Here is a 24318-nt window from a genome sequence, read left to right as displayed (position 1 = left end):
AGATTATCTGGAGCATGGAAAGGGGATAGGGAGGTTTGCCTGATTGCCCCTGAGATTATGACAGAAGTTAAACAGACCAGGAATTGTGTCTGTGGCTTCTTCGGGATTATTATGCAGGAGTTGCCTTTTTTTTTTTTTTTTTAAGGGAGCTGTCTTTGGTATCATGTTAAACAGTGATTTGGCTATCCTGACTTGATGCAATTCGGCTCTGATTCTGTTTGGATCATTGATGCAATAATCATGTTCATTAGGGAAAGTGAGTTGATTTGATAAAATAGTTTTTGTGATGAGCAAAATCTTCCCAGCAGTGTGGAATATGTCTTGGTTATTCCAGGAGAGGTCAAAAAGCTGCTTTAGAGCTGGGATTGATTTGCATTTGAAGTTCAATTTCCAGACTTGAATCTTTGTGAAACTGGGGTACTTCCTCATTCAAGGGTGGGAGATAGGGAATCTGAACACATCGAAACATGCCAGGTAATAAAAGCTGTTATAAGATTTTGAGGGCATGTATGTCTGTGGCTTTTTTTTTTTTTTAATAGAATAAATCTGGTGGTGATGAGCAAATTCCCTTGGCTTGAATAACCCTACTAGACTTGACTGGCTGATCATCTTCAATATTGGAGGCTCTGCTTGGAATGAACACATCTTTTTACATGTACTGCTTTCTGAGTTGAAAGCGGGATTAATAGCTGCGATTATTTTGTTTGTTAAGGGAGAGGCAAGGTGACTTAGCAACTTCAGATTGGGTGTGATATAATTGTGGCACACTCTTTCCCTGTTCTTCTAGCTAGTTAATTTCCGGCTTTGCTGGTACTCCTACAAATAGGCCTCAAATAACCATTTGTTTAACTTCTGATTGTACAGTTGCATGATGATCATATGTTGTGTCTGTGTACAGAGCTCCTTCTCTTTTCAAATTATTATTTTGTCTCTGTGCAAGAGTAACATTGGCACTATATTAAAACTTACCTGGCTAACATTTAAAGAAGTATTTCCAAGATGAAGACTCAGAATAATTCTTAGAGATAGAGAAGAACGTTCATTTTGGATAGGTCCAGGCCGAAAGGCCATTGGCAATCATAAAAAGTATTGCATGTAACAATCCATTTTTCAGAGTGTGCATTATTTGCTAAAGGTGAATTTATCCATTAATAGGAAAAAAGCATATATTTCTAACCAATGAAAAGCCCAAGAAAACAAGCCCAAGAGGAATTTGGAGCTGGGACACCATCATTTAAAAAAAAAACACACGAGTGGGTATCATAGGTAGGCCTCCTGGAGTGACTGCCTTGTACAACAACCACTCACAGTTATGATGTTGATGAAAAGAGTAATTTTGTGACTAATCTTCAAATTGCTTTATAAAGCAAAGAAGCCGAAGTGAGATAATAAACAAATGCACTGTTTCACTTAGCAGCCAGTTCTCTTTAAGTTCCATTTGCCAGCCCCAGTTGTGGTTGCTAAATGAGGACGATCTGTGACAGACAGTTCATCTCACTTAAGTATATTGAAAGAGAAAACCCTTAGCTAGGCCTTGGATCTTAGGAATTAAATTGGAAACTGCCATCCATCTTTCAAGGACCCTGGCACTTTAATGTCCCAAAAATGATTTTTCAGGAGGCAACTGGACTTTCTTCTTCTTGTTGTTGCTGTTTTTTTTGAAGACATTTTGCTTCTCATCCAAGAAGCTTCTTCAGCTCTGACCGGATGGGTGGGGAATGGAAGGATATATATTCCTTGCAGGCAGCTGGTCAGAGCGAAACGTCTTCGGAGAAAAAAACCAGAAAGTCCAGATGCCTCTTAAAAAAGCACCTTTGGTGACTACAGTTGACCTGTATGACTAAGAATCTCCATAGCCTTCTGGCACCTTAATGTTTAGCTCCACGAAGATCCATGGTGAAGGAAGTCTTCAAGAACAGCCCCTTTGATGTCTCCTTTTTTTTTTTTGAGTCAAACTCCATAAAGCCAACTCTTTAACAAGCGAGGTCAAGCATCCTCACGGCTTCCTGTCCAAGCAGCCTGGATAAAATTGCAGCGGGAACGTCTTTCTACCAGTAGCCAGAAAAGGAACCAAGATAAAGAAAGCCGGTCCTTCTCAGGTTCAGGCACGCTCGCTTAAAAATTAATTTACATTCATGACTTCGCTTATGTTTTGGGATGACTTCCAGCGCCCCATGAGGCATGCCTGTATAAGCACGTCTCTCAGAGACCCTCAGGGCCAATAGAGTATGCAGATGAAGTAGAGGTTGAAGACTTGCTCTTTGATCTTTTGGGGGGTGATCTCCAACTAAACCCCTTTAGAAGGGAGCTGTATGCTCTTGTCCTCTCCTCGTTTTCAATAGAGCATCTTAGCAACTGTCTCCGCTGTGATTATTCAGTAGTTCAATTCTTCTGCCTTTGAGACTCCCACCTGCCTTCTGTCAAAACAGGGCTGTAGTTTTATTCTTGCTGAGGTTTCTTACCCAGCATGGGTGTGTGTGTGTGTGTGTGTGTGTGTGTGTGTGTGTGTCCCTGTACAGATTATCCTCGGCATACGACCACAGTTGAATCCCAGATTCCTGCTGCTAAGCGAAACATTCATTAACTGAATTTTGCCCCATTTAATGACCATTCTTGCCACAGTTGTTAAGCGAATCCCCGAAGTTTTTACATTAATATCACAGTGGTTAAGTAAATCTGGCTTCCCCATTGGACGTTGCTTGTCAGAAGGTCCCAAATGGGGATCGTGTGAAATTTGAGTCAGTTGCCAAGTGGCCAAATTTTGATCACGCGACCACAGAGGGGTGCTGCAAGTGTGAAAAACAGTCATAAGTCACTTTTTTCAGCACTGTGTAACTTTGAACAGTCACTAAATGAACTGCTATAAATCGAGGACTGCCTGTATGTTGTGAGCCTTTATGGCCAGCCTAAAGCGTAGATTTTTTTAAAAAATTGCTATAATAAAATGTTGAACTGGTTTTTGAAGAAAAATACATAAAGTTCAGACAACTTCATTGGCATTTATTACAGGTAGTCCTTACTGTTGTAGTCCTCGACTTACAACAGTTCACTTAGTGACAGTTCAAAGTTACAACACCACTGAAAAAATGGACTTATGACCATTTTTCACACTTAACGACCTATGAGGCATCCCCATGGTGATTTACATTCAGATTCTTGGCAACTGACTCATTTATGACGGTTGCAGTGCCTCGGGGTCACGTGATCCCCTTTTGCGACCTTCTGGCAAGCGAAGTCCATAGGGAAGCCAGCTCCACTTAACGACCATCTGACTAATTTTAACAATTGCCGTGATTCGCTTAACAAATGTGGCAAGAAAGGTTGTAAAATGGGGCAAACTCAACAAATTTCTCAGCAACCTGTATTCTGGGCTTAGTTGTGGTTGTAAGGTAAGGATACCTGTACATTATTTTTTTTTAGGTTGCTATTGTTTTTAGGAGATGCTGTATGTATCACAAGGCTCCACTGCTCATTTTGTTGAATTTTCAAAGCACTGTTTTCCACCAAAATATAATTCTGATTCTTCCTAGGTGGAAACAAAGCTATTACTGAACTATTTATTTATTTATTGCCCATTGTATCTGGCTGATAGTTATTTAAAAACTGGAATGTAACCTCAGAATTTCGTCTTTACAGCTTAATTTAGAGTCATTTCATCCTTCTCAGTCTCCTCTATCTTCTGTATAATTTCTTTTAGAGATTCTTATTGATCGTAGGTACTACTCAAAGACTTTGACCTATTGGAGTGGGATTAAAATTCTGTAGCAAAATATGAATACATTTTTATACTTATCGTATTCATCTCATAGTGCTCCTATTACATTTCAAAATAGCTTTTGTTCTAATCAAAACAAATTATAATACTTAGCTAACAGCTTGGCAAAGAAGCTTTAGGCAGTAATTTAAAAATAATTGCCAATGCATGCCATCAGTGGATCCCTCCAAGACATAATAATTAAAAATCTTTTTAGCCTGTGCAGGTGTTATATGTGGGAAGACTTATAACTTCTGTTAGTTGAGAGAAAGATGTAATAATCTTGGACAAAATCCCGTCTTCATCTAACCTTTGGTTTAAGGTGTGTCCAGTCAGATGCTGCTAGACTTTCATGGAGAAATCTGTCTTTTCCCAACCTCTGAAGAGCTGGAGACATCCTGCTACTGAATGTGGAGATCCCGTTGTGGTTATACCACATGTCTAATTTAGATAATTTGAAAGTCGTTCACTTGTAATAACTTGCTTCTAGTGCAAGATATTCTGTGGTTGATTTAAAGCATATAACCCATTTTATGCCCAGGATAACAAACAAACAATAAAAGGATATCCACTTCTTCTTGCAATGGAATTTTCTCATTTTTCCAATTTTTTGCAAATACAATCCTAGCAGCAGTCAATACATTTACAATCAAATATTTCAACTCTTTACTATAAGTATCTGGTAGTATTCCCAATAGAAAAAACTCCGGTTTCAAGTCTATATGCTTCTTTGTCATTTTTTCCAGCCACATGTGGATTTTAGTCCAATATTTTCTAGCATCCTCACAAGTCCACCACATGTGATAGTATGAACCAGGTTTCTGATGACATTTCCAGCATTTTTCGGATTTGTTCTTAAACATTCTTGCTATCCTTGTCGGGGGAAAATGCCACCTGTAAAACATCTTATACAAGTTTTCTTTATAGGCTGTAGACATTGTCATTTTATAATTTTGCGACCATAATTTCTGCCATTTCTCTAAATCAATCCCATATCCAAAATTCCTCCCCCACGCAATCATAGTTTCTTTAACTTGTTCTTCCTCAAGCTTAATTTGCAATAAATAACCATACAATTTTTTAATCACCTTTTCATCAGTACCCATCAAAATCTTATCCAAGTCAGTTTGCTTATCATAAAATCCCTCTGCTTTGGAATCCTCATAGTACTTTGAATATATTTGCAAATATGAAAACCAATTCATCCGTATACCTTGTTCTTCCAATTTTTGCATCGATTTAAGTTCACCCTTTTCATCTAATAATTCCCCATAGTTAACTGTTTGTTCCTTTTTATAGATTATAGGATAAGAAAACGCTTCTATCGTCGATAACCAAACTGGAATTTTCAAATAACACTGTTTTTTATCTTCTCCCAATTCAACCACAGAGACTCCCGTATATAATGCCTTCTAAAATACCCTGTGTTTTAGTTCCCTTGTACCATAAAAAGCATGCCAGCCCAACAACAAATCATGACCTTCTAATGTCAACAATCTAGTTTTCCTTAATGTTATCCATTCTTTAACCCACGTCAAGTTTGCAGCTTGGTAGTACAACTCCCAATTAGGCAGTCCAAACCCTCCTCTAAATCTAGCATCCTGTAAAAGCTTTAACTTTATTCTTGCTTTCTTACCTTGCCATATATACTTCAAAACAATTTTATTTAAATCCTCAAAATATTCTTTTCCAAGCCTAATTGGTATTGTTTGAAACAAAAATAAGACTCTGGGTAAAATGTTCATCTTAATTGTTGAAATCCTTCCTATTAATGACAATTGTAAGTTCTCCCATTTTTTCAAGTCTTGAGCTATCTGTTGTTTAAGTTTAATATAATTATTCTCCTTCAATGTACTACATCTTGATGTCAAATATATCCCCAGATACTTAACCTTGTTTGTAACTTGAATTTTTAACAGTTCTGCCAACTCTTCCCTTTGTTTCAGCAACATATTCTTTGACAAAATCTTTGTTTTATCTCTATTTATTTTCAAACCAGCCACCTCCCCATAGACCTCTATCTTTTCCAACAGTTTCGAGGCTGTTTCTATAGGGTCTTCCAAGATAAAGACTAGGTCATCTGCAAAGGCTTGTAGTTTAAATTCTTCCTTTTTAATTTTCATTCCTTTTATAGTTTTATCTTCTCTGATATTTCTATTCAACACTTCCAAAGTCAATACAAATATCAAGGGAGAAAGAGGACAACCTTGTCTTGTGCCTTTTCTTATATTAATAGGATCTGTAAATTCTCCCTCCATCATTACCTTAGCTGTTTGTTCATTATAAATTGCTTCTATTGCCTGAATAAATCTTCTAGCAAAGCCCATCTGTTCCATTAAAAGTAACATAAATCTCCAATTCACGTTATCAAATGCCTTTTGAGCATCTAAAAATATCAAAGCCATTTGCTTTTCAGGATGAGCCTCATAGTATTCCAGGGTGTCCAGAATTACTCTCATATTGTCTCTGATTTGTCGCTTTGGCAAAAACCCATTTTGGTCTGGGTGAATAAAGTTATTCAAGTACTTTTTAAGTCTTTCTGCTAATATTGAAGCAAAAATTTTATAATCTGCATTTAGTAAAGAAATCGGTCTATAAAGAAAATTTTGGAATGTGCTGAGATGAGTAGATTGACTTTTGAAATTAGAGAGCAAGAAGATAAACAATTTTATTTAGTTTGGGATCTTTTCTATCAATGGTTGAATGATGAAATATTAAAATATAAAAGTTAGATAATAAGGAATAATAATGACTTTATTTTCCCTTTCCTTTTATTGGTTTTTGATACTATATTTATATAATAGTTTTCTTTGTTTCTTTCTTTTTCATATTTGGGATAGAATTGGTATGATTATAAGATTTGTTTTAGAATAAAATATTTAAAATATAGTTATCTCATAAAGGCATGACCGAATAAAAGTTTAGTCAAATTTTTTTTTTTTCTCTTTAATAGAGATACTAGGATTTATAAATTTGTATTGATAAGAGTATTATATAAAGTAACTGTAATTGTGACTATGAGGTGAATGCACAAAACCGATGGACCAACCGACTTACGGTGTGTACAAAAATATGGGGGAGCTGATACTTTTATGTTTTGTTGTTGTGTTTTTTATGTTAAAAAAATAATAAAAATTTATATAAAAAAAAAAAAAAAGGATATCCACGCAACATTTTGTCTGCTAGCGATAATCTAGTTGACGGGCTGCAAGAAGGAACAATGAAGAAATCCAAGTGCTAATTGTGTTAAATTAGAAGTGTGCATAGGAAGGAGAATTGTCACAAATCAAAAGCCGTAAATTGAGGTTCACTGATCCTTAAAACCTGATTGCTTATTATTTATGCTGTCTTCCTTACAAAAGATTCCTTAAATATGCCAGCAAGTGGGGATTTATTACCCAAGTAAATTATGAGAAATGTTTAAATTATTTTCCCCCAAAGCCTGCAGTATTTGCTGTGCTATATAGTATCCTAAACCACATTAATGTTAAGTCCCATTTTATCTTCCAGGAGAAGAGACAGCCTTTGAAATTTCCTACTCCTTGGTGGTTCTTTCTGCCGGCGGCCTCTTAGTTTTGATACTACTGCTTGTCAACTGTATCTCCTGCTGTAAAGATCAAGAGATTAACTTCAAGGTGAGTAGTATCAAGAAGTCCTTTTGTACAGGTAGTCCTGAACCACAAATTGATTGAGCCCAAAACTTTCTGTTCCTAAGCAAGACACTTATTGAGTGCGTTTTGCCTCGTTTTACAACCTTCCTTGTCTCGGATATTAAGCGAACCATTGCCATCGTTAAATTAGAAACACGCTTATTAAGGGAATCTGGCTTTCCCCATTGACTTTGGTCCTCAGAAGGTCGCAAGGGACGGGCACATTGCAACCGTCATAAATGTGAGTCAGTGTCATTGTAACTTTGAACAGTCACTCAATGAACCTGTGTACATTCATGTAGGGGGAAAAAGCGAAGCAAAACCTTTTTGACAGCCATACCCATGTACCACTTAAGCTATGCATATATTTTTAGTGTTAACTTATGGTTGGTTTGGAGTTATTTTTGTGCTACGGTGAGGCGTGCTTTGCATCTCGATGCTGTGTTTTAGCCGTTCATTGCTATTCTTGTATCTTAAAATGTGTAAGAACCTTTGGAAATTATACGTCAGTTAAAAATCATTCTTTTAGCAAAGGAAACACATTTATCTTATCTCGGATAAATGTGTTTCACGGTGATTTTGATCCTGTGTCTATTATGCTATGCTGTAAGCCCCCCAGAGTCCTTTGACACAGGACTGTCAACAAATAAATTTCATAATAAAAAATAAACAAATGTATTGAAATTATAAGATCTGCTGCCTCTGCAAGTATAGGTACTGACATGAGGGGTCCTTGGTCCTCTCTGAGCTTGGTTGTTTTCTTGCAGATGTTTCACTACCCAAACCGGGTAACATCATCAGTTCTAGAAGGGAGACAGAGCAAACCCCACTCCCTTCTAGCACTGATGATGTTACCTAGTTTGGGTAATGAAACGCCTGCAAGAAAACAGCCAAGCTCAGAGAGCACCAAGGACCCCTCATATCAACCCTGAGCTACAAATATTCTCCTTTATAGGTACTAACCTCACAAAGGATAAGGTATCTCTGGGTGGCTGAACATTTGTTTCTAGTAGTCCTAACTAGTGCGGGAGATGAACAGTTGATGTTTACCAGCATCTGGGAGGCCACTGCATTCAAGAAATACATCATGTGTTGAATGAAACACTTATCTACATCAAGGTTCTCAGCCTTAGCAATCTTAAAATGTGTGAACTTCAGGGCTGGCTGGAAAATTCTGGGCGCTGAAGTCTACATGTCTTAAAATTGTTGAGGTTGAGAAACACTGCCCTAAGCCAACCCAACGTTGACGAATCTTTTTCTTAACAAAAGAATAATGTGTATTCTTCTATAAAACATGGCATTATAGCATTAGTAATTGGCTTAGGAGCATTTGATGTCTGAGATCTATGTCGTGTTGCAACTGGGTTTGCAGTATAAACTGGGTTTGGCTTGTCCTATGCAAATCACGTTCTTTGCGTAGGGCATGTCCCTGTTAGTCTGCTAATCTCTCTGTCTTCATAGGAATTTGAAGACAATTTTGATGATGAACTAGACTTCACCCCACCCGCAGAAGACACCCCAACCATTCAGTCTCCAGCGGAAGTGTTTACCCTTACGGTACCCAGTGTTTCTCTCCCAGCTCCATCCCAGTTCCAACTTCCAACAGGTATGAACATCGTCCCAATCCGATAATTGCCTTTCCTCTCCCGTTCCCTCCGGTATGCCATCATGGCACCGGTTGGTTCTCCGATATTTCTTCTTGCTATTCTAGGCACAGATTCCATCTTGGGTATGCTCACGAGAGGGAGACACGCTTACTTTTGAGGTTTTGAGGCTGTTGTGCCCCCAGCACAGGGTCTTGTTACAATCATTGGCGCGGATACAACGTGGAGGATGACTTGATCAGTTAGTTAAACACTGTGGATGTCTAATACTTAAACATTGTGGATGTGCCTTTTAAGAAATCTCACTTGACTCGAAAGGATGGTCGTTAAATCTGTTTGAGTTCAGTGTGGTTTTACCCTCCAGTATACCCCGTTGGGTGGTGGAGACAGAAGCGGAAGTTGCTTTTTTTCTAAGCCTGAATGAGATCAGGTTTGGCGGATAGGAAATTTGCCTCTATTTTGTTTGGGGTTTTGTACCTTGATGAAAGTCACAGTGAGGAGGTGTGCCTCAGCTACTGAAATCACTTGGTCTCTCCTGGAAATGTTCGTGAAGCTGGATGCCGTGTTCATAACTACACAAAGGGCTTATGGAGTGGTGGAGGGGTCTTTCTAACACAGGAAAAAAGAAGCTGAGGACCGCTGTCTTTCCGTTTGCAGAATATGCAAGGAGAGCCAAAGTAAAGCGGTGTAGGACCCCGCTACGGTCTCAGTATATTGTATGAAAGAGGCCATGGTGCTATACCCTAATATAGAATATTTGTTTGAGCGTTATATAATTACAATTATTATGTTACGTTAACTGTTTAATTAGAATTTAGAGTTCAATGTGCTACATCAAGTCAGTCTCAGTAAATATAGAATGGAATGGAATGGAATGGAATAGAATCAGAATAGAATTAGAATTAGAAATAGAAAAAGAATTAGAATTAGAAATAGAATAGAATAGAATAGAATAGAATAGAATAGAATAGAATAGAATAGAATAGAATAGAATAGAATAGAATAGAATATGGAATGGAACATGTAGAGTTGGAAGGGACCGTGTAGATCTTCTAGTCCAACCTCCTGCCCAGGCAGGAAACCCTACACCACCTCAGACAAATGGTTATCCAACATCTTTTTAAAAACTTCCAGTGTTGGAGCATCTACAACTTCTGGAGGCAAGATATTCCACTAATTAATTGTTCTAACTTTCAGGAATTTTCTTCTTAATTCTAAGTTGCTTCTCTCTTAATTGGTTTCCACCCTTGCTTCTTGTCCTGCCTTCAGGTGCTCTGGAGAATAGCTTGACTCCCTCTTTCCCTACTCGGTGGAACCAGAAGGGTTTGATTCAGAATGTCATTGGTAGAGCGGAAGGAATACAAATATTGGGTTGTATCCAGTGGCCTCATTTCACTGGCAGATGCTGTTACCTCAACAGAACAATTTCTAATCTCACTACACATCTCAAAGCAGATGTTGGAAAGGAGACATGGAGAATGCCAGGAAGTCTGCTCAAACAACATTCAGTGTGGCTTCAAATTACTGGATAGGGTAGGATAGGACAGGACAGGACAAATATGATTTTGTATTGTAACATAGGAGTTACATTGGATTTCTCTGAAAAATCGTTTATCTAGCCAGATAAAATTTTAATGCTTCTTTTAATGTGTTTTCTTTCTTTCTATCACAAGACCTGAAATCTCAGGTGGCTCGTCAGAATTTAAATTATATCCAAGAAATAGGAAGTGGCTGGTTTGGAAAGGTAAGAAATCTGTGCCCTGAGTATTACAATGCTTCTGTTCATTTATCTGTCGCTTAAAATATTTTTAGTGGTAAAAGTGAACCCACCGCAACAAATCTCTTGAATCAGTTTTGAAGTATAAGCTGGCCATCTTCGCCATAAGAAGCTTTAGAGGAGGGATAGTCCAAGCTTGGTCACCTTTAAAACCTGTGGACTTCAACTCCCAGAATTCCCCAGCCAGCCAGCCATGCCAGGATTGTTCTTCTCTTTGAAGTGGAACTGAGGTTTGATTCTTTTGCTTTTCAGGTTCTGCTGGGGGAAGTTTACACTGGCACTAGTGTAACCAGAGTCATCGTGAAGGAGTTAAAAGCCAGTGCCAACCCCAAGGAGCAAGAGCGGTTTTTGAGACATGGGGAGCCATATTTGTGAGTAGCCCCTTGGGCCTTTGCTAAGGATACATTTGGAGCGAGTAGGACTCCGGCAACGAACCTTGGCCTCCCCAGCCTGGCACGTCTTCCATTCCCCAAAAAATCTCAAGCCAGTTTAATTGTGGGAAGATGAGCCAAGAGTTCTGGTTAGCTAACATTTGGGAATAGGAGGACGTATACATGTTTGCTAACGGCATTCACACCTGCAAACCGTTTCATTGTGTTCAGTTTCAAATGTTTTCCAATATATCAGCGGACCGAGAATCATACTCCTTTCTCCCCCCCCCCCTCCAAGTTTCAATGTCACGAGCCACAAATACAAACCAATTGTTCCTGATCTTAATTTTTCTTGTCCGGACTTTTCTTTACAGTATCCTTCAGCACCCCAATGTTCTCCGCTGTACCGGCCAATATGTGGAAGCCATTCCTTATCTGTTGGTATTTGAATTTTGTGACCTGGTGAGTAAATGAAACCTCAGTTCGAGATCTACGTGGGTTTGATGTCTGTGTCGCTGGTGGTTCCCTTAGAAATTCTGCGAAGTTGAGGAAGGTCCTTTTTTTTATTTTCTTCTCCTGGAGCAGTGAGCTGGGGAAGGAAGCACCGTTGGGTGATAGCCTTAGGTGAGAGGAAGGCCAAACGACCTGTTGCTCTTGTCCATGGCTTCACCTGAACCCTGGCTTGCATTTCAGGTAGCTAGAATAAACAAGGCAAGTCAACAATAGAAACAATTAACTGGTCTGATAAAATAGAATAAAGGTCAGTTGGAGATCTGCTAAGGTAGAGGTTGTTTTGCAAGGCAGATTGGTCTTCTAACATCTTTTTAAAGTTTCAATACATTTGCATGCAAACAGAATGTATTACAATCATTATTCAGCGACATGATAGGGCAGTTGCATTTCCTAGCAAAGCTACCTCCCTTCCAGATTCATCTCTCTCTCTCTCTCCCTCTCCCTCTCCCTCCCCCCCTCCCCAGACCTCTGTCTGAAATACACAAATCTAGGTCGCTCTGCCCTCTTTATACTAATTCTGTAATGATTTCTTGCATCTCTGGAGATATTCAGTACTAATTATTTTTCATTTAATTTCCTGGCCTCTGAGGGAGGGTGACAGAGATCGTGTAAAATAAACTGGCATTATCTTTTTTTTTTTTTTTTAATCCCCTTCTGGTGAAAAATGCCTACTGCTTGGAGATACTTTATTTGCAAAATACGGTTCTGATAATTCAGCTCGTTCGCAAGAAGCTTTGGCGTATTAAACCTAAAAGAAAGCACTTTCTTAACGTTCTTAATGTTAAATAGCAGCAGAAACCCCAGTGATCCTGGACTTTGATTCTGTGCACGTGACTCATACAAGGACTTTGCTTCTCAGGACATAATGTGATGCAATAAACTTTGCATACGAAGGGGCTGGAGTCCCATAAGCATACCTGCTCTTTTAATTATGGCCACTGGAAGAAACTGCTGCGGTGCTGTCTGTTTTAGTCAAATTCAAGCTTGCCTTGGAAGCGGAAGAACATAATATACAGCAGCTGCGAAAACACTTAGCCCGTTGCACATATGTGAGAAGAGTGTAGCTTTGGAAGTGAGAAAAAGAGTGGGAGGTGATGGTAGTGTTAATTTGCATTTGTGCCCCTCAGCCCTACGAACACATACATTTATAGCTGCAGCTACACGCAAGAACGTTCGTAAAATGAGGTGGTAAAATATTCTTCTGACTTAAGCAGATGAGTCCTGGTTACTTGGCTATACAGTCATATTCCCACGTGGCAGTTGGTGTTGGCCTTGCAGAGCGGTTGAGACAGAATTTCGGAGCGGTAAACACGGCCTGCTTTGTCAGCATTAGTGGGATGCTCTGATTTATCTGGGTCTAATTAATTTATCTAGATATCTGGTGATGATGTCGTTATCCATTTGGTTGTGTCGGACTCTTGGGTGATTCTATCTTCCAGTCTTGCACTGCCTCTTTGAGTTGTCACCATGTTCTTTGGTTGCCTGGTTTCCTTTTACAGCTAACTCCTCTTCCAAACATTACTATTTTCCCCAGTGAATTCCCCCCATATGATATGGCCAAAATAAGTAAAATGCAGTTTTGTGATTTTGCTTTAATGCAATGCCAGGGATTTTCAATTCAGTGTATAGAATGTGAAGGACATGTGTCTATGTTTATTTTCATAGTCATAATGTGCACTAGAGATGGAATTTAATTTCGTTGTACAGGTGCAATGACAATAAAGTAAACTGAACTAAACTTTCTAGAGACATGTCTGGTGTTATGAGCCATGGTGGCACAGTGGTTAGAATGCAGTATTGCAGGCTAATTCTGCTGACTGTCGAGTGCCAGCAGTTTAGCAGTTCGAATCTCACCAGGCTCCAGGTTGACTCAGCCTTCCATCCTTCCGAGGTGGGTCAAAGGAGGACCCAGATTGTTGGGGACAAGAGGCTGGCTCTGTAAACCACTTAGAGAGGGCTGTAAAGGACTGTGAAGCGATATATAAGTCTATAACTCCCTCCCTCCCTCCCTCCCTCCCTTCCTTCCATCCATCCATCCATCCATGCATCCATGCAATATTGCAGGGCTGACTCTGCCCACTGGCAGAAATTCGATCCTGACCAGCCCCAGGTTGATTCAACCTTCCATCCTTCCGAGTTCAGTAAAATGAGGACCCAGATTAGATTGTTGGGGACAAGAAAGAGGCTGACTCTGTGAATCGCTTAGAGAGGGCTGGAAAGCCCTGTGAAGTGGTATATAAGTCTTAAATGCTATTGCTATTGCCATGCAATAGCCAATCACCTTGTTAGTCACCTCTTGTTTAGCTATGCCTAAATTAGAGTTTCTGGTCTTTTCTAAATGAGCAATTGCTCTCTACTCTCCTTTTGTCTAGGATGATTGTGTAGTAAGCTTCCATGGAACCACTTCATCTATAATTAACTGAGGGTGTTTTGTTTCCTGTCTGTCATCCAGGTTACCCTGGGTTAAAAATAGGGTAGTAACTAGTTTAATAGCAGTAATAAATTAGCTGATGATATGTGGCCAGTCGCCACACCAAATTCCTTGTTGATAGAAGGATGAATGATGAGCCGAGATTTGTATTATAAAGCGGTGCTGCTGTTTCCATTGCCAGGTTAGCTCGCTTGGCAAGCCAGTCTGGCTTGTGGAGGAAGTCTCTGGTTTTAGTCGCCTGGTACGGAAGGCGGAAAACGAGCTTTTTGGTCTGTGCTGGTGTCCTATTTCTGTTACTACCGATGAGAGAAAGAGAAAAACAAACTATAAAAAAATTAGAGAAATAAAAAGACGTCCAAATAAAAGATCAAACAAATGTGGAAAAAAGGAAGTTGTAGCAGTTGCCAGTTTTGGCTGGAGCAATTAGTGCTTTTCTCAGAGATCTGAAAAGCACCGTCCTATAACTGCACGTAGTCGCTAAATGAAGCATGAGGCTAAATGAGATGCCTTCCCCAGATGCCATGCATGGAATTGTCAAAGATTAGAAAGACGCCCCTTCAAGCCCTCCGTAGCTAATTAACAAGGATTGCTCTGGAGCTGTTCCCAAGGGAGGCCTTACGTCCTCTGGGAGGCCAGTAAGCGAAGCAAATACATCCTTGCCCTGCCTGCCTGCCTGCCTCTCTGTTTGCTAATGAGAAAGAAAGCCTGTAATTAAATCGAAAAACAGGGATGTCCCTGCCTGCTGTGCCTTGAGCAGCCATGTCTTAAGGCTGTGCCTTTCACCGGGAATTCACCTTTAGCAAATCAGACCGTCCGCCCTCTCAACACACAAAGGCAAGGGAGGCACATTACAGGGCCTGGCAAAGCTTCCAATTCAGCCCCCCAAAAATTGCTTTGGAAGGTGCAAGGACGCCCTCGTCTGTAGCCCCTTAAAGCATTTGTCCCAAAGGTACTTTCCCAAAAGGTCCAAGTGGGCTTTCTTCGTTTTTGTTTTCCTTGAAGATGTTTCGCTTCTCGTCCAAGGAGCTTCTTTGGCTCTGACTGAATGGTGGAACTGAAGAAGCTTGTTGGATGAGAAGCAAAACGACCTGAAGGAAAAAAAAAAGGAAAAAAAAAGTCCGCTTCACCTTTTGGAAAAGCGCCTCCGGGACAAACCATGACCTTGGATGACTGACCATCTCCGTTGACCTTAAAAGCAATTGAGTCTTTTTCTGGAATTGCACGTGCCTGCTTGGAGGGGTTGCAGAGAAGCACTTTGTTCATGCTCCGAAGCCCCTTTTGCAAGCCACGTCTTTGTGTGATTCTTAGCTTCTACAGCTTGTAGGGAAAAAAAAACAAACTGCTGTACATTTTGATTTTGATGCATTTAGAGTCAAGGCCTCTAAGAAAAGTAACTGATTTTTAAAAATGAATAAATGGACTTTAGACTTCACAACACGATGATCCTTAATTTGCAAATCCGTAGCAAGTCCTTTCTTTTTTTCCCCTCTTCCTTCTGGAAAATTGTCTTTTTTTTTTAATCTAGTGTTGCACTGCCCTCTAGTCAGTTCCGTTCAGTGTTTCTTTCACTTTGGTAGCCAGCCTAATACCTTACTAATGTCTTTTTGGCTCCTAGGAAATATTTTAATGTTATTCTGAACCCGGTAACATTTTAAGTCTTCAGACAATTAAAATCTTGTTTGAAGTGCTTTTGTGGCTGCAACATGCTGTTTATGTGTCTGGGTTGAAACTTATTTCTCTGGAGCAAATTCTGATTTCATCATGTTATGTTTCTGAATCTAATATTCCCATTTCAAAAGATTTCAGAAGACTTGAACTATTATTGTGGAACTGCAAAGCCCCAATATAAGCTTTCTTTGCCCAGCGATCACAACTGCTACCTTTCCAACTTATACTTTTTCCTCTCTTAATTCCTAATCCTTTTTCCTTCCAAAGAAAAGCGGTGGATCTACTTTTTCATCTTCCTATAATCTTAAACCATGTGGTTCATATCTAACTGTGTAGTTTTAACTGCTGGATGGCTTGAAACCATCATGTTTTTGTGTGTCTCTTGCATGCTACCTTAAGGGACTTGAAATTTAATGACAGTGCTCTCTTTAAGTACCCGTTTATTTATAACTACTACTAGTGATGTTGTTGATGGCCAGGGACTAAACTATGTGTTTAGTTGCTGTTTTCTTAAATACCTGTTAACTGCCCTTGGCAGGAGAGGCTGTTTATAACCATTCTCAAATTGGTTTTACAGGGTGACGTAAAAACCTATCTTTGCAACGAGCAGGATAACATTAAAGGAGACTCTCAAATAATGCTGCTACAGAGAATGGCCTGTGAGATTGTGGCGGGGCTCGTCACGATGCACAAACACAATTTTGTGCACGGGTGAGTCTTTAAAACCCCGAATCCCCTGTAGACTTATATAGACTTAGTGAAGTCTAGTGTCATGGAGAGCTGGGGAATTCTGGGAGTTGAAGTCCAGGCTTCTTAAGAGTTGCTAAGATCGGGGAACATTGCTCCAGATGGTGCTGTTTGCTAAGATTGACCTGAGATCTCTGACTCAAAGGATACTAAAAGTCCACTTGCAACACAATGCTGATCCTTCAGGTTTAAAATAGTGAGGCAAACATAACTGTTGAATGGCTGTTGCTATGGCACTTCAGAACCAAGCTGAATTTACAGCTGAAATTTAACATTGCGATCTCAAAGATAGGTTTAGTAGCATTAGTTACGTTCTTGAATTTTCTCGTTTCATCTTGTGTGCAGCTTTTGCTTTTTTTCTCATCGCAATATTCTGGGTTGTTTCTTCCTTTCTTTTTTTACAGAGATTTAGCTTTAAGGAATTGCTTCCTCACATCTGATTTAAATGTAAAAATTGGAGATTATGGAATAGGATTCAGTAGGTACAAGGTAAGTCAACACACAAGTAGAAGTGCTTCAGATTAAAAACCCGATTTCCATTTTTATTTAAAACCCTGTTACTCAGTTGTTGGGATATTTCATGTAGCAGCCAATACGTTTATATGTGTACTGATATTGATTTGCAAATGATTATTAGATATTGCCATGCTGATCTAAAGTATCCCCGTTCTTCCCTTCCTAACTGGTTTGCTGACATTTGGTGTAATCTTTTGGGTCCGTGTTGACTCAGGGCAACGCTAAGGAAGGTGTGCAAATATATCCCCTCCCCCTTTCTAATCCTGTCTGGATGCAGCTTAATGAGGCTGGTGCATTTTCCTTCAGGGAGGAAAGATTTCCCTTATTGCTTAATCTATGAAGGCCATATTCCAGAAAATGCTACAAGAATACAGTATGCCCAAGAACGTTTTTCTGACCGAGAGAAGAGAATGTGTGTAGCTCAACTGTGGGGGTCCTTGGTATTGTGTGAGCTTGGTTGTTTTCTTGCAGACCTTTCATGACCCAACTAGGGAACATCATCAGTGCTAGAAGGAAGACAGAGAGCAAACCCCACTCTTTTTTAGCACTGATGATGTTCCCTAGTTGGGTCATGAAAGGTCTGCAAGAAAACAACCCAGCTCAAACAGCACCACAGATCCTGCAGTCTTCTTCCTCCTCCTCCTTCACTCTGCAAATCTCACTCCCTTCTAGTACTGATGATGTTACCTAGTTGGGTCATGAAACACCTGCAAGACAAACAACCAAGCCCAGAGAGCACTAAGGAACCCACGTATTCTTTCTGATCTTTTTTTTTTAACTGTTTATCATATTTTTTTTTTCAGTTTTGCAAAAAGCCAGGAAGGTGGGGAGGGATTTCTAATTCCACTTTCCAGTAGTGGAAAAAGTCTCTTGTCTAATAGATCCAGGGGCGGGTTCATCTAAACAAATGGAAAGGCGTTTGATACGGCCTTCCGTTTAAGACGTGGCTTTTGAATGTCTAGGAAGATTACATCGAAACGGATGAAAATAAATTCGTACCCCTCCGGTGGACTGCTCCAGAACTGGTGACCAGCTTCCAGGACCGGCTGTTAACAGCAGAACAGACGAAGTACAGCAACGTCTGGTAGGGAAATGCCAAAGTTACAGGGAGGGGCGGGGAGGAAGAGTGGCTTCGTAGATCCCAAAATCAACTAGAGGATTCCATAACTTGGATGTTCATGAAACCCCAATAGCTCCAACATTTGTCGCACTTATCTGACGATGAAAAAAATTGCCTGAATTCTAAATACTGGTAAACCGAACTAAACTGCCACTGTAAACAAAATCCCCCCTCATAAGGGCATTGTTTTCATCCAGTCCTATAAATTAAGTCTCCCACCCCAGCTGTATTTTAAAACTTAAGACCCTCTACGCTGCAGTTTTTTGTGATGCAGAGAGGTACAACGTGAGTCCACTCCTAATATTTCTTGCAGCCTGCTCTCAGGTAGTAAATCCCCTGAAAATGTGAACAGTGAGGGGCAAAAAAGCCAGCATTCCATTAGCCCTTTTGTGAACTGACCTCTTACTGAAGTCTCCTCTTTTGTCAGGGCCTTGGGAGTGACACTGTGGGAGCTTTTCAGTGGCGCCGCGAAGCCTTATTCTGAGCTCTCTGACGAGGAGGTTTTGACACAAGTCATCAAAGAAAAACAGACCAAGCTGTCGCAACCACCCCTCGAGCAGCCCTCTTCCGATCGATGGTAAAAACACCACGTTTTTGGCTTTCACGCAGGCTCTGTTATACAATAAGAGTTTCAGACTGGTTCGGAAAGCTTCGGGCAGTTTCTTAGCCTACAAAGGATGGATGGATGGGAGGAAAGAAGGGAAGGGAAGGAAAGGAGAATGGGGAAGGGAAGAAGGAAAGGAAAAAGGAGGAGAAAGGGGAAAGGGAAGGAGGAAGAAAAATGGAAGAGGGGAAAGAGAAAGGGTGAGAGGGAGGAAAGGAAAGGAGAATGGGGAAGGGAAGGGAAGGGAAGGGAAGGAAAGGAGAATGGGGAAGGGAAGAAGGAAAGGAAAAAGGAGGAGAAAGGGGAAAGGGAAGGAGGAAGAAAAATGGAAGAGGGGAAAGAGAAAGGGTGGGAGGGAGGAAAGGAAAGGAGAATGGGGAAGGGAAGGGAGAGGAGAGGAGAGGAAAGGAAAGGAAAGGAAAGGAAAGGAAAGGAAAGGAAAGGAAAGGAAAGGAAAGGAAAGGAAAGGAAAGGAGGAAGCTGAGATCAAGGCCATTTGTGGAGCGTCCCTCCCAGAGTTCAAATTGCTCTCCAATTTGTAATTTTGAAAATTACAGAATAAAAACTTGCCAGGTAAAATCACTTCAAAGAGCAAGGTTACTTTAGAAAACTCTTGCAAGAACTCTTGACCTGAAATAGTATCCTTCCCTTGTTACAAAACAGTATATTTGAAATCTCATCCTCCCAGGTATGAAATCCTGCAGTTCTGCTGGCTGTCTCCGGAAAAGCGAGCCACAGCGGAGGAAGTCCATAAGCTTTTAGTCTATCTCTGCATGCAAAACCAAAGGGACTCTGTCATTGATCCGGAACAGTGGGACGATCTCAAGCCGAACATTTCAAACCGAGAACCCTTGGGGAGTTCCGCTTTTCCGATCCTGGATCATTTCACCGGCAGCCGATTTGGCCGCGAGATGGAAGAGGTTCTCACCGTAACCGAAACAAGCCGAGGACTCAACTTTGAATACATCTGGGAGGCAGCCAAACACGACCACTTTGAATGTAACCAGTCAAACCCCATTGACACGAAGACTTACACAAACATCTTCTTCCCGGTGGAGGTGTTTGAGAACACGCTGACCGACCAAGGGCCTGGAGCTCAGGTTGAAAGTGGGCAGGAAGTTTCCTTACTGGTGCCTGGAGAACTTCCCGTGTTTAACGCCCGCAAACCTTCAATGGGAAGTGATTATTACATCCAGCTAGAAGAAAAAATTGGAGGCCTTGGGAGCATCAACTTTGATCACCAGGTTGATGAGTTGACAACAGAAGTGGACAACCCTGAAGTTCTGAAAGACAAAAATTGTCACGTCGTGGTTCTGGAACACTCTGCTGCTGAATCCAGTACAGATGGGGATATTTTCTGTAATAGTACAGATCCCAAGGAAGAGAATTTACACTGTGTTGGTCTGGTTAGCCCTTCCCAAAATGGTGGTATCATTAAAAATGAACAGTTGGCAAATGGGGTCAATAGACTTGATTTAGCTGACATAAATGATATCCATCCGGAGCTGGAAGCAATTGCATGCTCAGATCTTGAGGAATCCACCCATGGCTTGCCCAAGAAGGAAAGCTCCCCACCCACTTCTCAAAATGAAATGCAAGAAGATACCTCACAGGAATCTAAATTTAGCCAACTGACTTTAGAGGAGCTATCTGATAACTTCCTTTTTCTTCAGGAGAAGAATTTATTAAAGGGGACAACGAGGGACGAAAGTGGTGGCGATCTCCATAGAGACCCAACAGATAAACCAGACCCACCGAATACGAACTCTTGGGGAGTTGAATGTAACATGAGTGGAAAAGTTCATGACACTAAAAAGGACCTTCTTGGGCCAACAGGGGCACTTTCTGGTTCCCCTAAGGTTGATAAGCATCTCCTGTTCTCCTTTTCCAGCCCAGAGAAAAACCCTCCTAACAGAGAAGTTGGAGATGACTCTACCAACAATGCTTCTCTTCTTGGAATGGAACAAGCCTCCAAACTCGGTTCAACAGGTATCCATTCCACCCATGTCCAAAACCAGGCCCCTGGCATCGGCTCCTGCCCTGGTGTCGTCTCTCTCCATGCTCAAGAAGAAAGAGAGGAAAACAGACAGGAACTTCAGCGCAGCAGTAACTCCTGGGAGTTGACCCACCATTTAAACTCCGAGAAACTTGAGCGAGATGACGCCCACGTTCTGAAGGAAAGCGATAGGACTTTTCAAGGTGAAAGGTACAACCCAGAGGGTTGCCTTCCCACCGATCGCATCAGCCATGATAGCCTACTAGAAGACAGTTTATCAGGTTCGACCCCAAGCCTGGGGCAACTGGTAGACACGCCAGACTCGTTTGAGACATTAGACATTCACGAAGTTTTGGAATCCTTTGAACCAGAAAGTCCCCGGAAATGTTTACCCCCCGATAAACCCGCCGATAGTGGCTACGAAACGGAAAACCTGGAATCTCCCGAATGGACGTCCCACCTGGTTGGCAGCGATTCTAGTGAATCAGCTGGGGAGCTGGCGCAGGAGAACCCCACGGTCATCGTGTCAGCGGATGTAAATTCTTACGCCGACCCGACAAACGTGGGCGATTTTGAAGCCACTCCTCAGACAGCCTTGGAGGGCATCCATAATTCGTACAGAGATTCGGCCTATTTCTCTGACAACGATTCGGAGATTGATAAGAAATCCGAGGTCATGAATCTATCGAAAAAGCCAACAGTATTAGCCAAGGACCACGCCGATTTCTTTGAAGTGGAAAATGCTGGGAAGACAAAAAATCCTTCCAAGGGCAGTGAAATAGCTAATTATCAGTTCGTCAGGGACTTGGCCTCACAGCTGGAGGTGGAAGGAGGAGGAGGAGACGACCATGAGTCTGACGGAACAAACCAGGAGTGGCTTCATAAGGCCAAAGATACACCTTCGTCTCCCCTCGTCCCTGACCTAGAACATACGGATGAAGGTGACATCTATGAGGATTCCCCTAAAAGTGTATCTTGCACGGGCACCAGCACGGCCGATTTTTTCCCCCAGGGCGATCCGAAGCTCACGCCCGCCTTGTACGGTGCTCCCGAGCTCTTTGAAAAATCCCCTTTGAGTCAGCTCGAAGGCCCTAAGTTGAAAGAACCAGACATTGAAGGAAAGTACCTGGGGAAACTTGGGGTTTCTGGGATGCTGGATCTCTCCTTAGACGAAGAGGACGCCGACGAGGAGGATGGGAACAGCGACGATTCGGAGGACGACATGAAGAGCTTCCACCTCCACGGGCTTAGCTCGGACAGCGACGAGGACGTGGTGGTGCACCCCGTGCCGGAGATCATCAGCGATGGAAGTGATGGGAGGCATCTCAGAAGCTTGCTGAAACAGGCAAAGCAACCCCAGGAGAACCACTCGACCGAAGCCTTTCAGAAGGACGGGAAAAAAGCAGTAACGTTCTTCAATGACGTCACCTTGTATCTTTTTGATCAGGTATCTTCCCTTTGTTGTTTTAATTCTTGGCTTTCAGAAGAGGCTCTTCTTTCCTTAAAAAAGGCTGTTTCCTTCCCTGCCCAGGTAAGGCAGAAGGAAGCATATGTCCTAAGTAACGAAAGACAGGTGAGACTCTACCCAGTGCTGGCAGCCATTGTCTGTTCCTATGGCGGTTGGTTGTAGAGGGACACACTCGGCACCACATTATTAGCCTGGCTTGGCGTGACACTCAAGTCCAGCCAGTGACAGGGTTCATGTCCCTCGAAAGCGATAGAAGGAGCGGAGAGGTCAAAACAATGTTTTTTTTTTCCTACTGATTCTAAGAGCCGCTTGCGGGGCTCAAAGGCCGCCTGTCAGGACTCCATCATGCACCCCCATTCAAATCAAAAGTCTCCACCCGCGTCTCTCAAGAGTAAAAAAGATTGATTTATTAGGAATTGACATGTCGGCGTTTCCTGGTTGCAGCCAACTTTGACACCTCATTCATTTCCCCATTGACCCTGGCCTTCCCCCCCAACCCCTGGATGTATATTCTCCAATGGGACACATCCATAGCCAAGAGTCATCCATCCTGCTCTCCAGTAATATTCTTGCGCGCCATCAGCTTTGGGCTGCCAAGGCGATTGAGGCATTTAAGGAATGCACTGCTTTCCCCCACTCCCTTTCTGCTAGCAACTAAAAAGACCAAAGGGGTATTTTTTTAGTTGATACCATCCTCTGTATCAACGCTGGTGAGCTGTGCTGTTTTTTTTAGCTCAGCTGAGGCGCGGCCATCCGCTCTGCCACTGTGCATCAGCTCAGCTAAAAAATCAAGGGAATAGAGTCGAGAGGTAATGGCAGGGGGAAGGTGGGTGATATATCCCCTAAATATCACCAGAGATGATATTTACCGGTTCTCCGAACTGCTCAAAATTATTGCTACTGGTACGCCAGAACCGGGCTGAACCAGCTGAATATCACCTCTGGATCAAAGCAGCAGCAAAATCTCATCTTGGAGAAGGATTCTAGTATTTTCTACAAAAAAAAAAAAAGAGATTTGTGTTCGGACAGTTGTTTCTCAACTTTGCGACTTAGGATGTGTGGACTACAATTCTCAGAATACCCCAACCAGCAATGGGGAATTCTGGGAGTTGAAGTCCACACGCCTTAAAGTTGCTAAGGTTGAGGAAAAACACAGGCAGATTAACAGAGTTGGAAGGGACCTTATAGGTCATCTAGTCCAACCCCCACCCACCCACCCAAGCAGGGGAGCCTTACATGATTTCTGACGAATGGCAGTCCAGTCTTCTTGAAAGCTTCCAGTGATGAAGCTCCCACAATTTCCAAAGGCGCTTGAAAAACCATGTCTAGCTGGGTGACAGAATTATACAGGTAATCCTCAACTTCCAACCACAATTAAGCCCAGCATTTCTGTTGCTAAGCGAGGCAGTTGTTAAGTGAGTTTTTTTGCCATCATTGTTAAGTGAGTCACTGCACTTATTAAATTAGTAAGACACTTGTTCAGTAAATCTGGCTTCCCCGTTGACTTTGCTTGTTAGGAGGTCACAAAACATGACCACATGACCCGGGGCACTGCAACAGTCATAAGTACATGCCAGTTGCCAAGCGTCTGGATTTTGATCACGTGACCATGGGGATGCTGCCACAGCTGGGTGGAAAAGGGTCAAAGGTCACTTTTTTTCAGTGCCGTTGTAACTTTGAACGGTCACTAAAGGAGCTGTTGTAAGTCAAGGACTCCCTGTGAGAAGCTAGTTGCATTTCTTGTGATCCTTTTTTTTTTTTTTTTTTAGGAAACACCAACCAAAGAACTTGGAAAGCGTATTGCTGAATCAAACTCTAATCACACTCCTGCCCTGGCTGCCAGTTTTGGTTACTTGAATAAATTCACCAGTTCAGAAAGTTCTACGGATGAAGAAGGTATACATTATCTCTCTTATTGGTCATGAATACAAAAATAGGTTCCCTTTACGAGAAAACCTAAATTTTGGAATTGCCAGCTAACCCCGTTCCTCTTAATATCCACAAAGGCCTTTATTTTCCAGTTAAATTTCTCCAAACGTCAATTTTCCAGGCCAAGTCGATCTCGCTTTTATCCCATCCATGCTTGCCTCCTTATCTGA

The 24318-nt window shown here is 41.6% G+C and overlaps 1 protein-coding gene across 3 annotated transcripts in view; it reads left to right on the top strand.

Moving 5' to 3' along the window:
• LMTK2 (lemur tail kinase 2) overlaps window positions 1-24318 on the top strand; it is a 37591-nt gene that overhangs the window by 5975 nt on the left and 7298 nt on the right. For 2 of the 3 annotated variants that reach the window (XR_015739553.1, XM_026704295.2), the window contains exons 2-12: window positions 7265-7389; window positions 8866-9010; window positions 10679-10752; window positions 11038-11156; window positions 11531-11618; window positions 16346-16479; window positions 16920-17004; window positions 17994-18115; window positions 18579-18728; window positions 19444-22198; window positions 23989-24115. Coding sequence is in view for 2 of the 3 variants with exons in the window: in XM_026704295.2 (XP_026560080.1) it covers window positions 7265-7389; window positions 8866-9010; window positions 10679-10752; window positions 11038-11156; window positions 11531-11618; window positions 16346-16479; window positions 16920-17004; window positions 17994-18115; window positions 18579-18728; window positions 19444-22198; window positions 23989-24115 (3924 nt within the window). In the remaining variant the exon portion in view is untranslated. The remainder of the gene's footprint in view (window positions 1-7264; window positions 7390-8865; window positions 9011-10678; window positions 10753-11037; window positions 11157-11530; window positions 11619-16345; window positions 16480-16919; window positions 17005-17993; window positions 18116-18578; window positions 18729-19443; window positions 22199-23988; window positions 24116-24318) is intronic. The other variant, XM_026704297.2, reaches the window with a different exon arrangement.

This window comes from Pseudonaja textilis, chromosome 14 (genome assembly GCF_049901715.1).
Source record: "Pseudonaja textilis isolate UNSWEBS1 chromosome 14, rPseTex1.2, whole genome shotgun sequence".
Lineage (NCBI taxonomy): Eukaryota > Metazoa > Chordata > Lepidosauria > Squamata > Elapidae > Pseudonaja > Pseudonaja textilis.
This window is presented reverse-complemented; position numbering and strand designations above follow the sequence as displayed.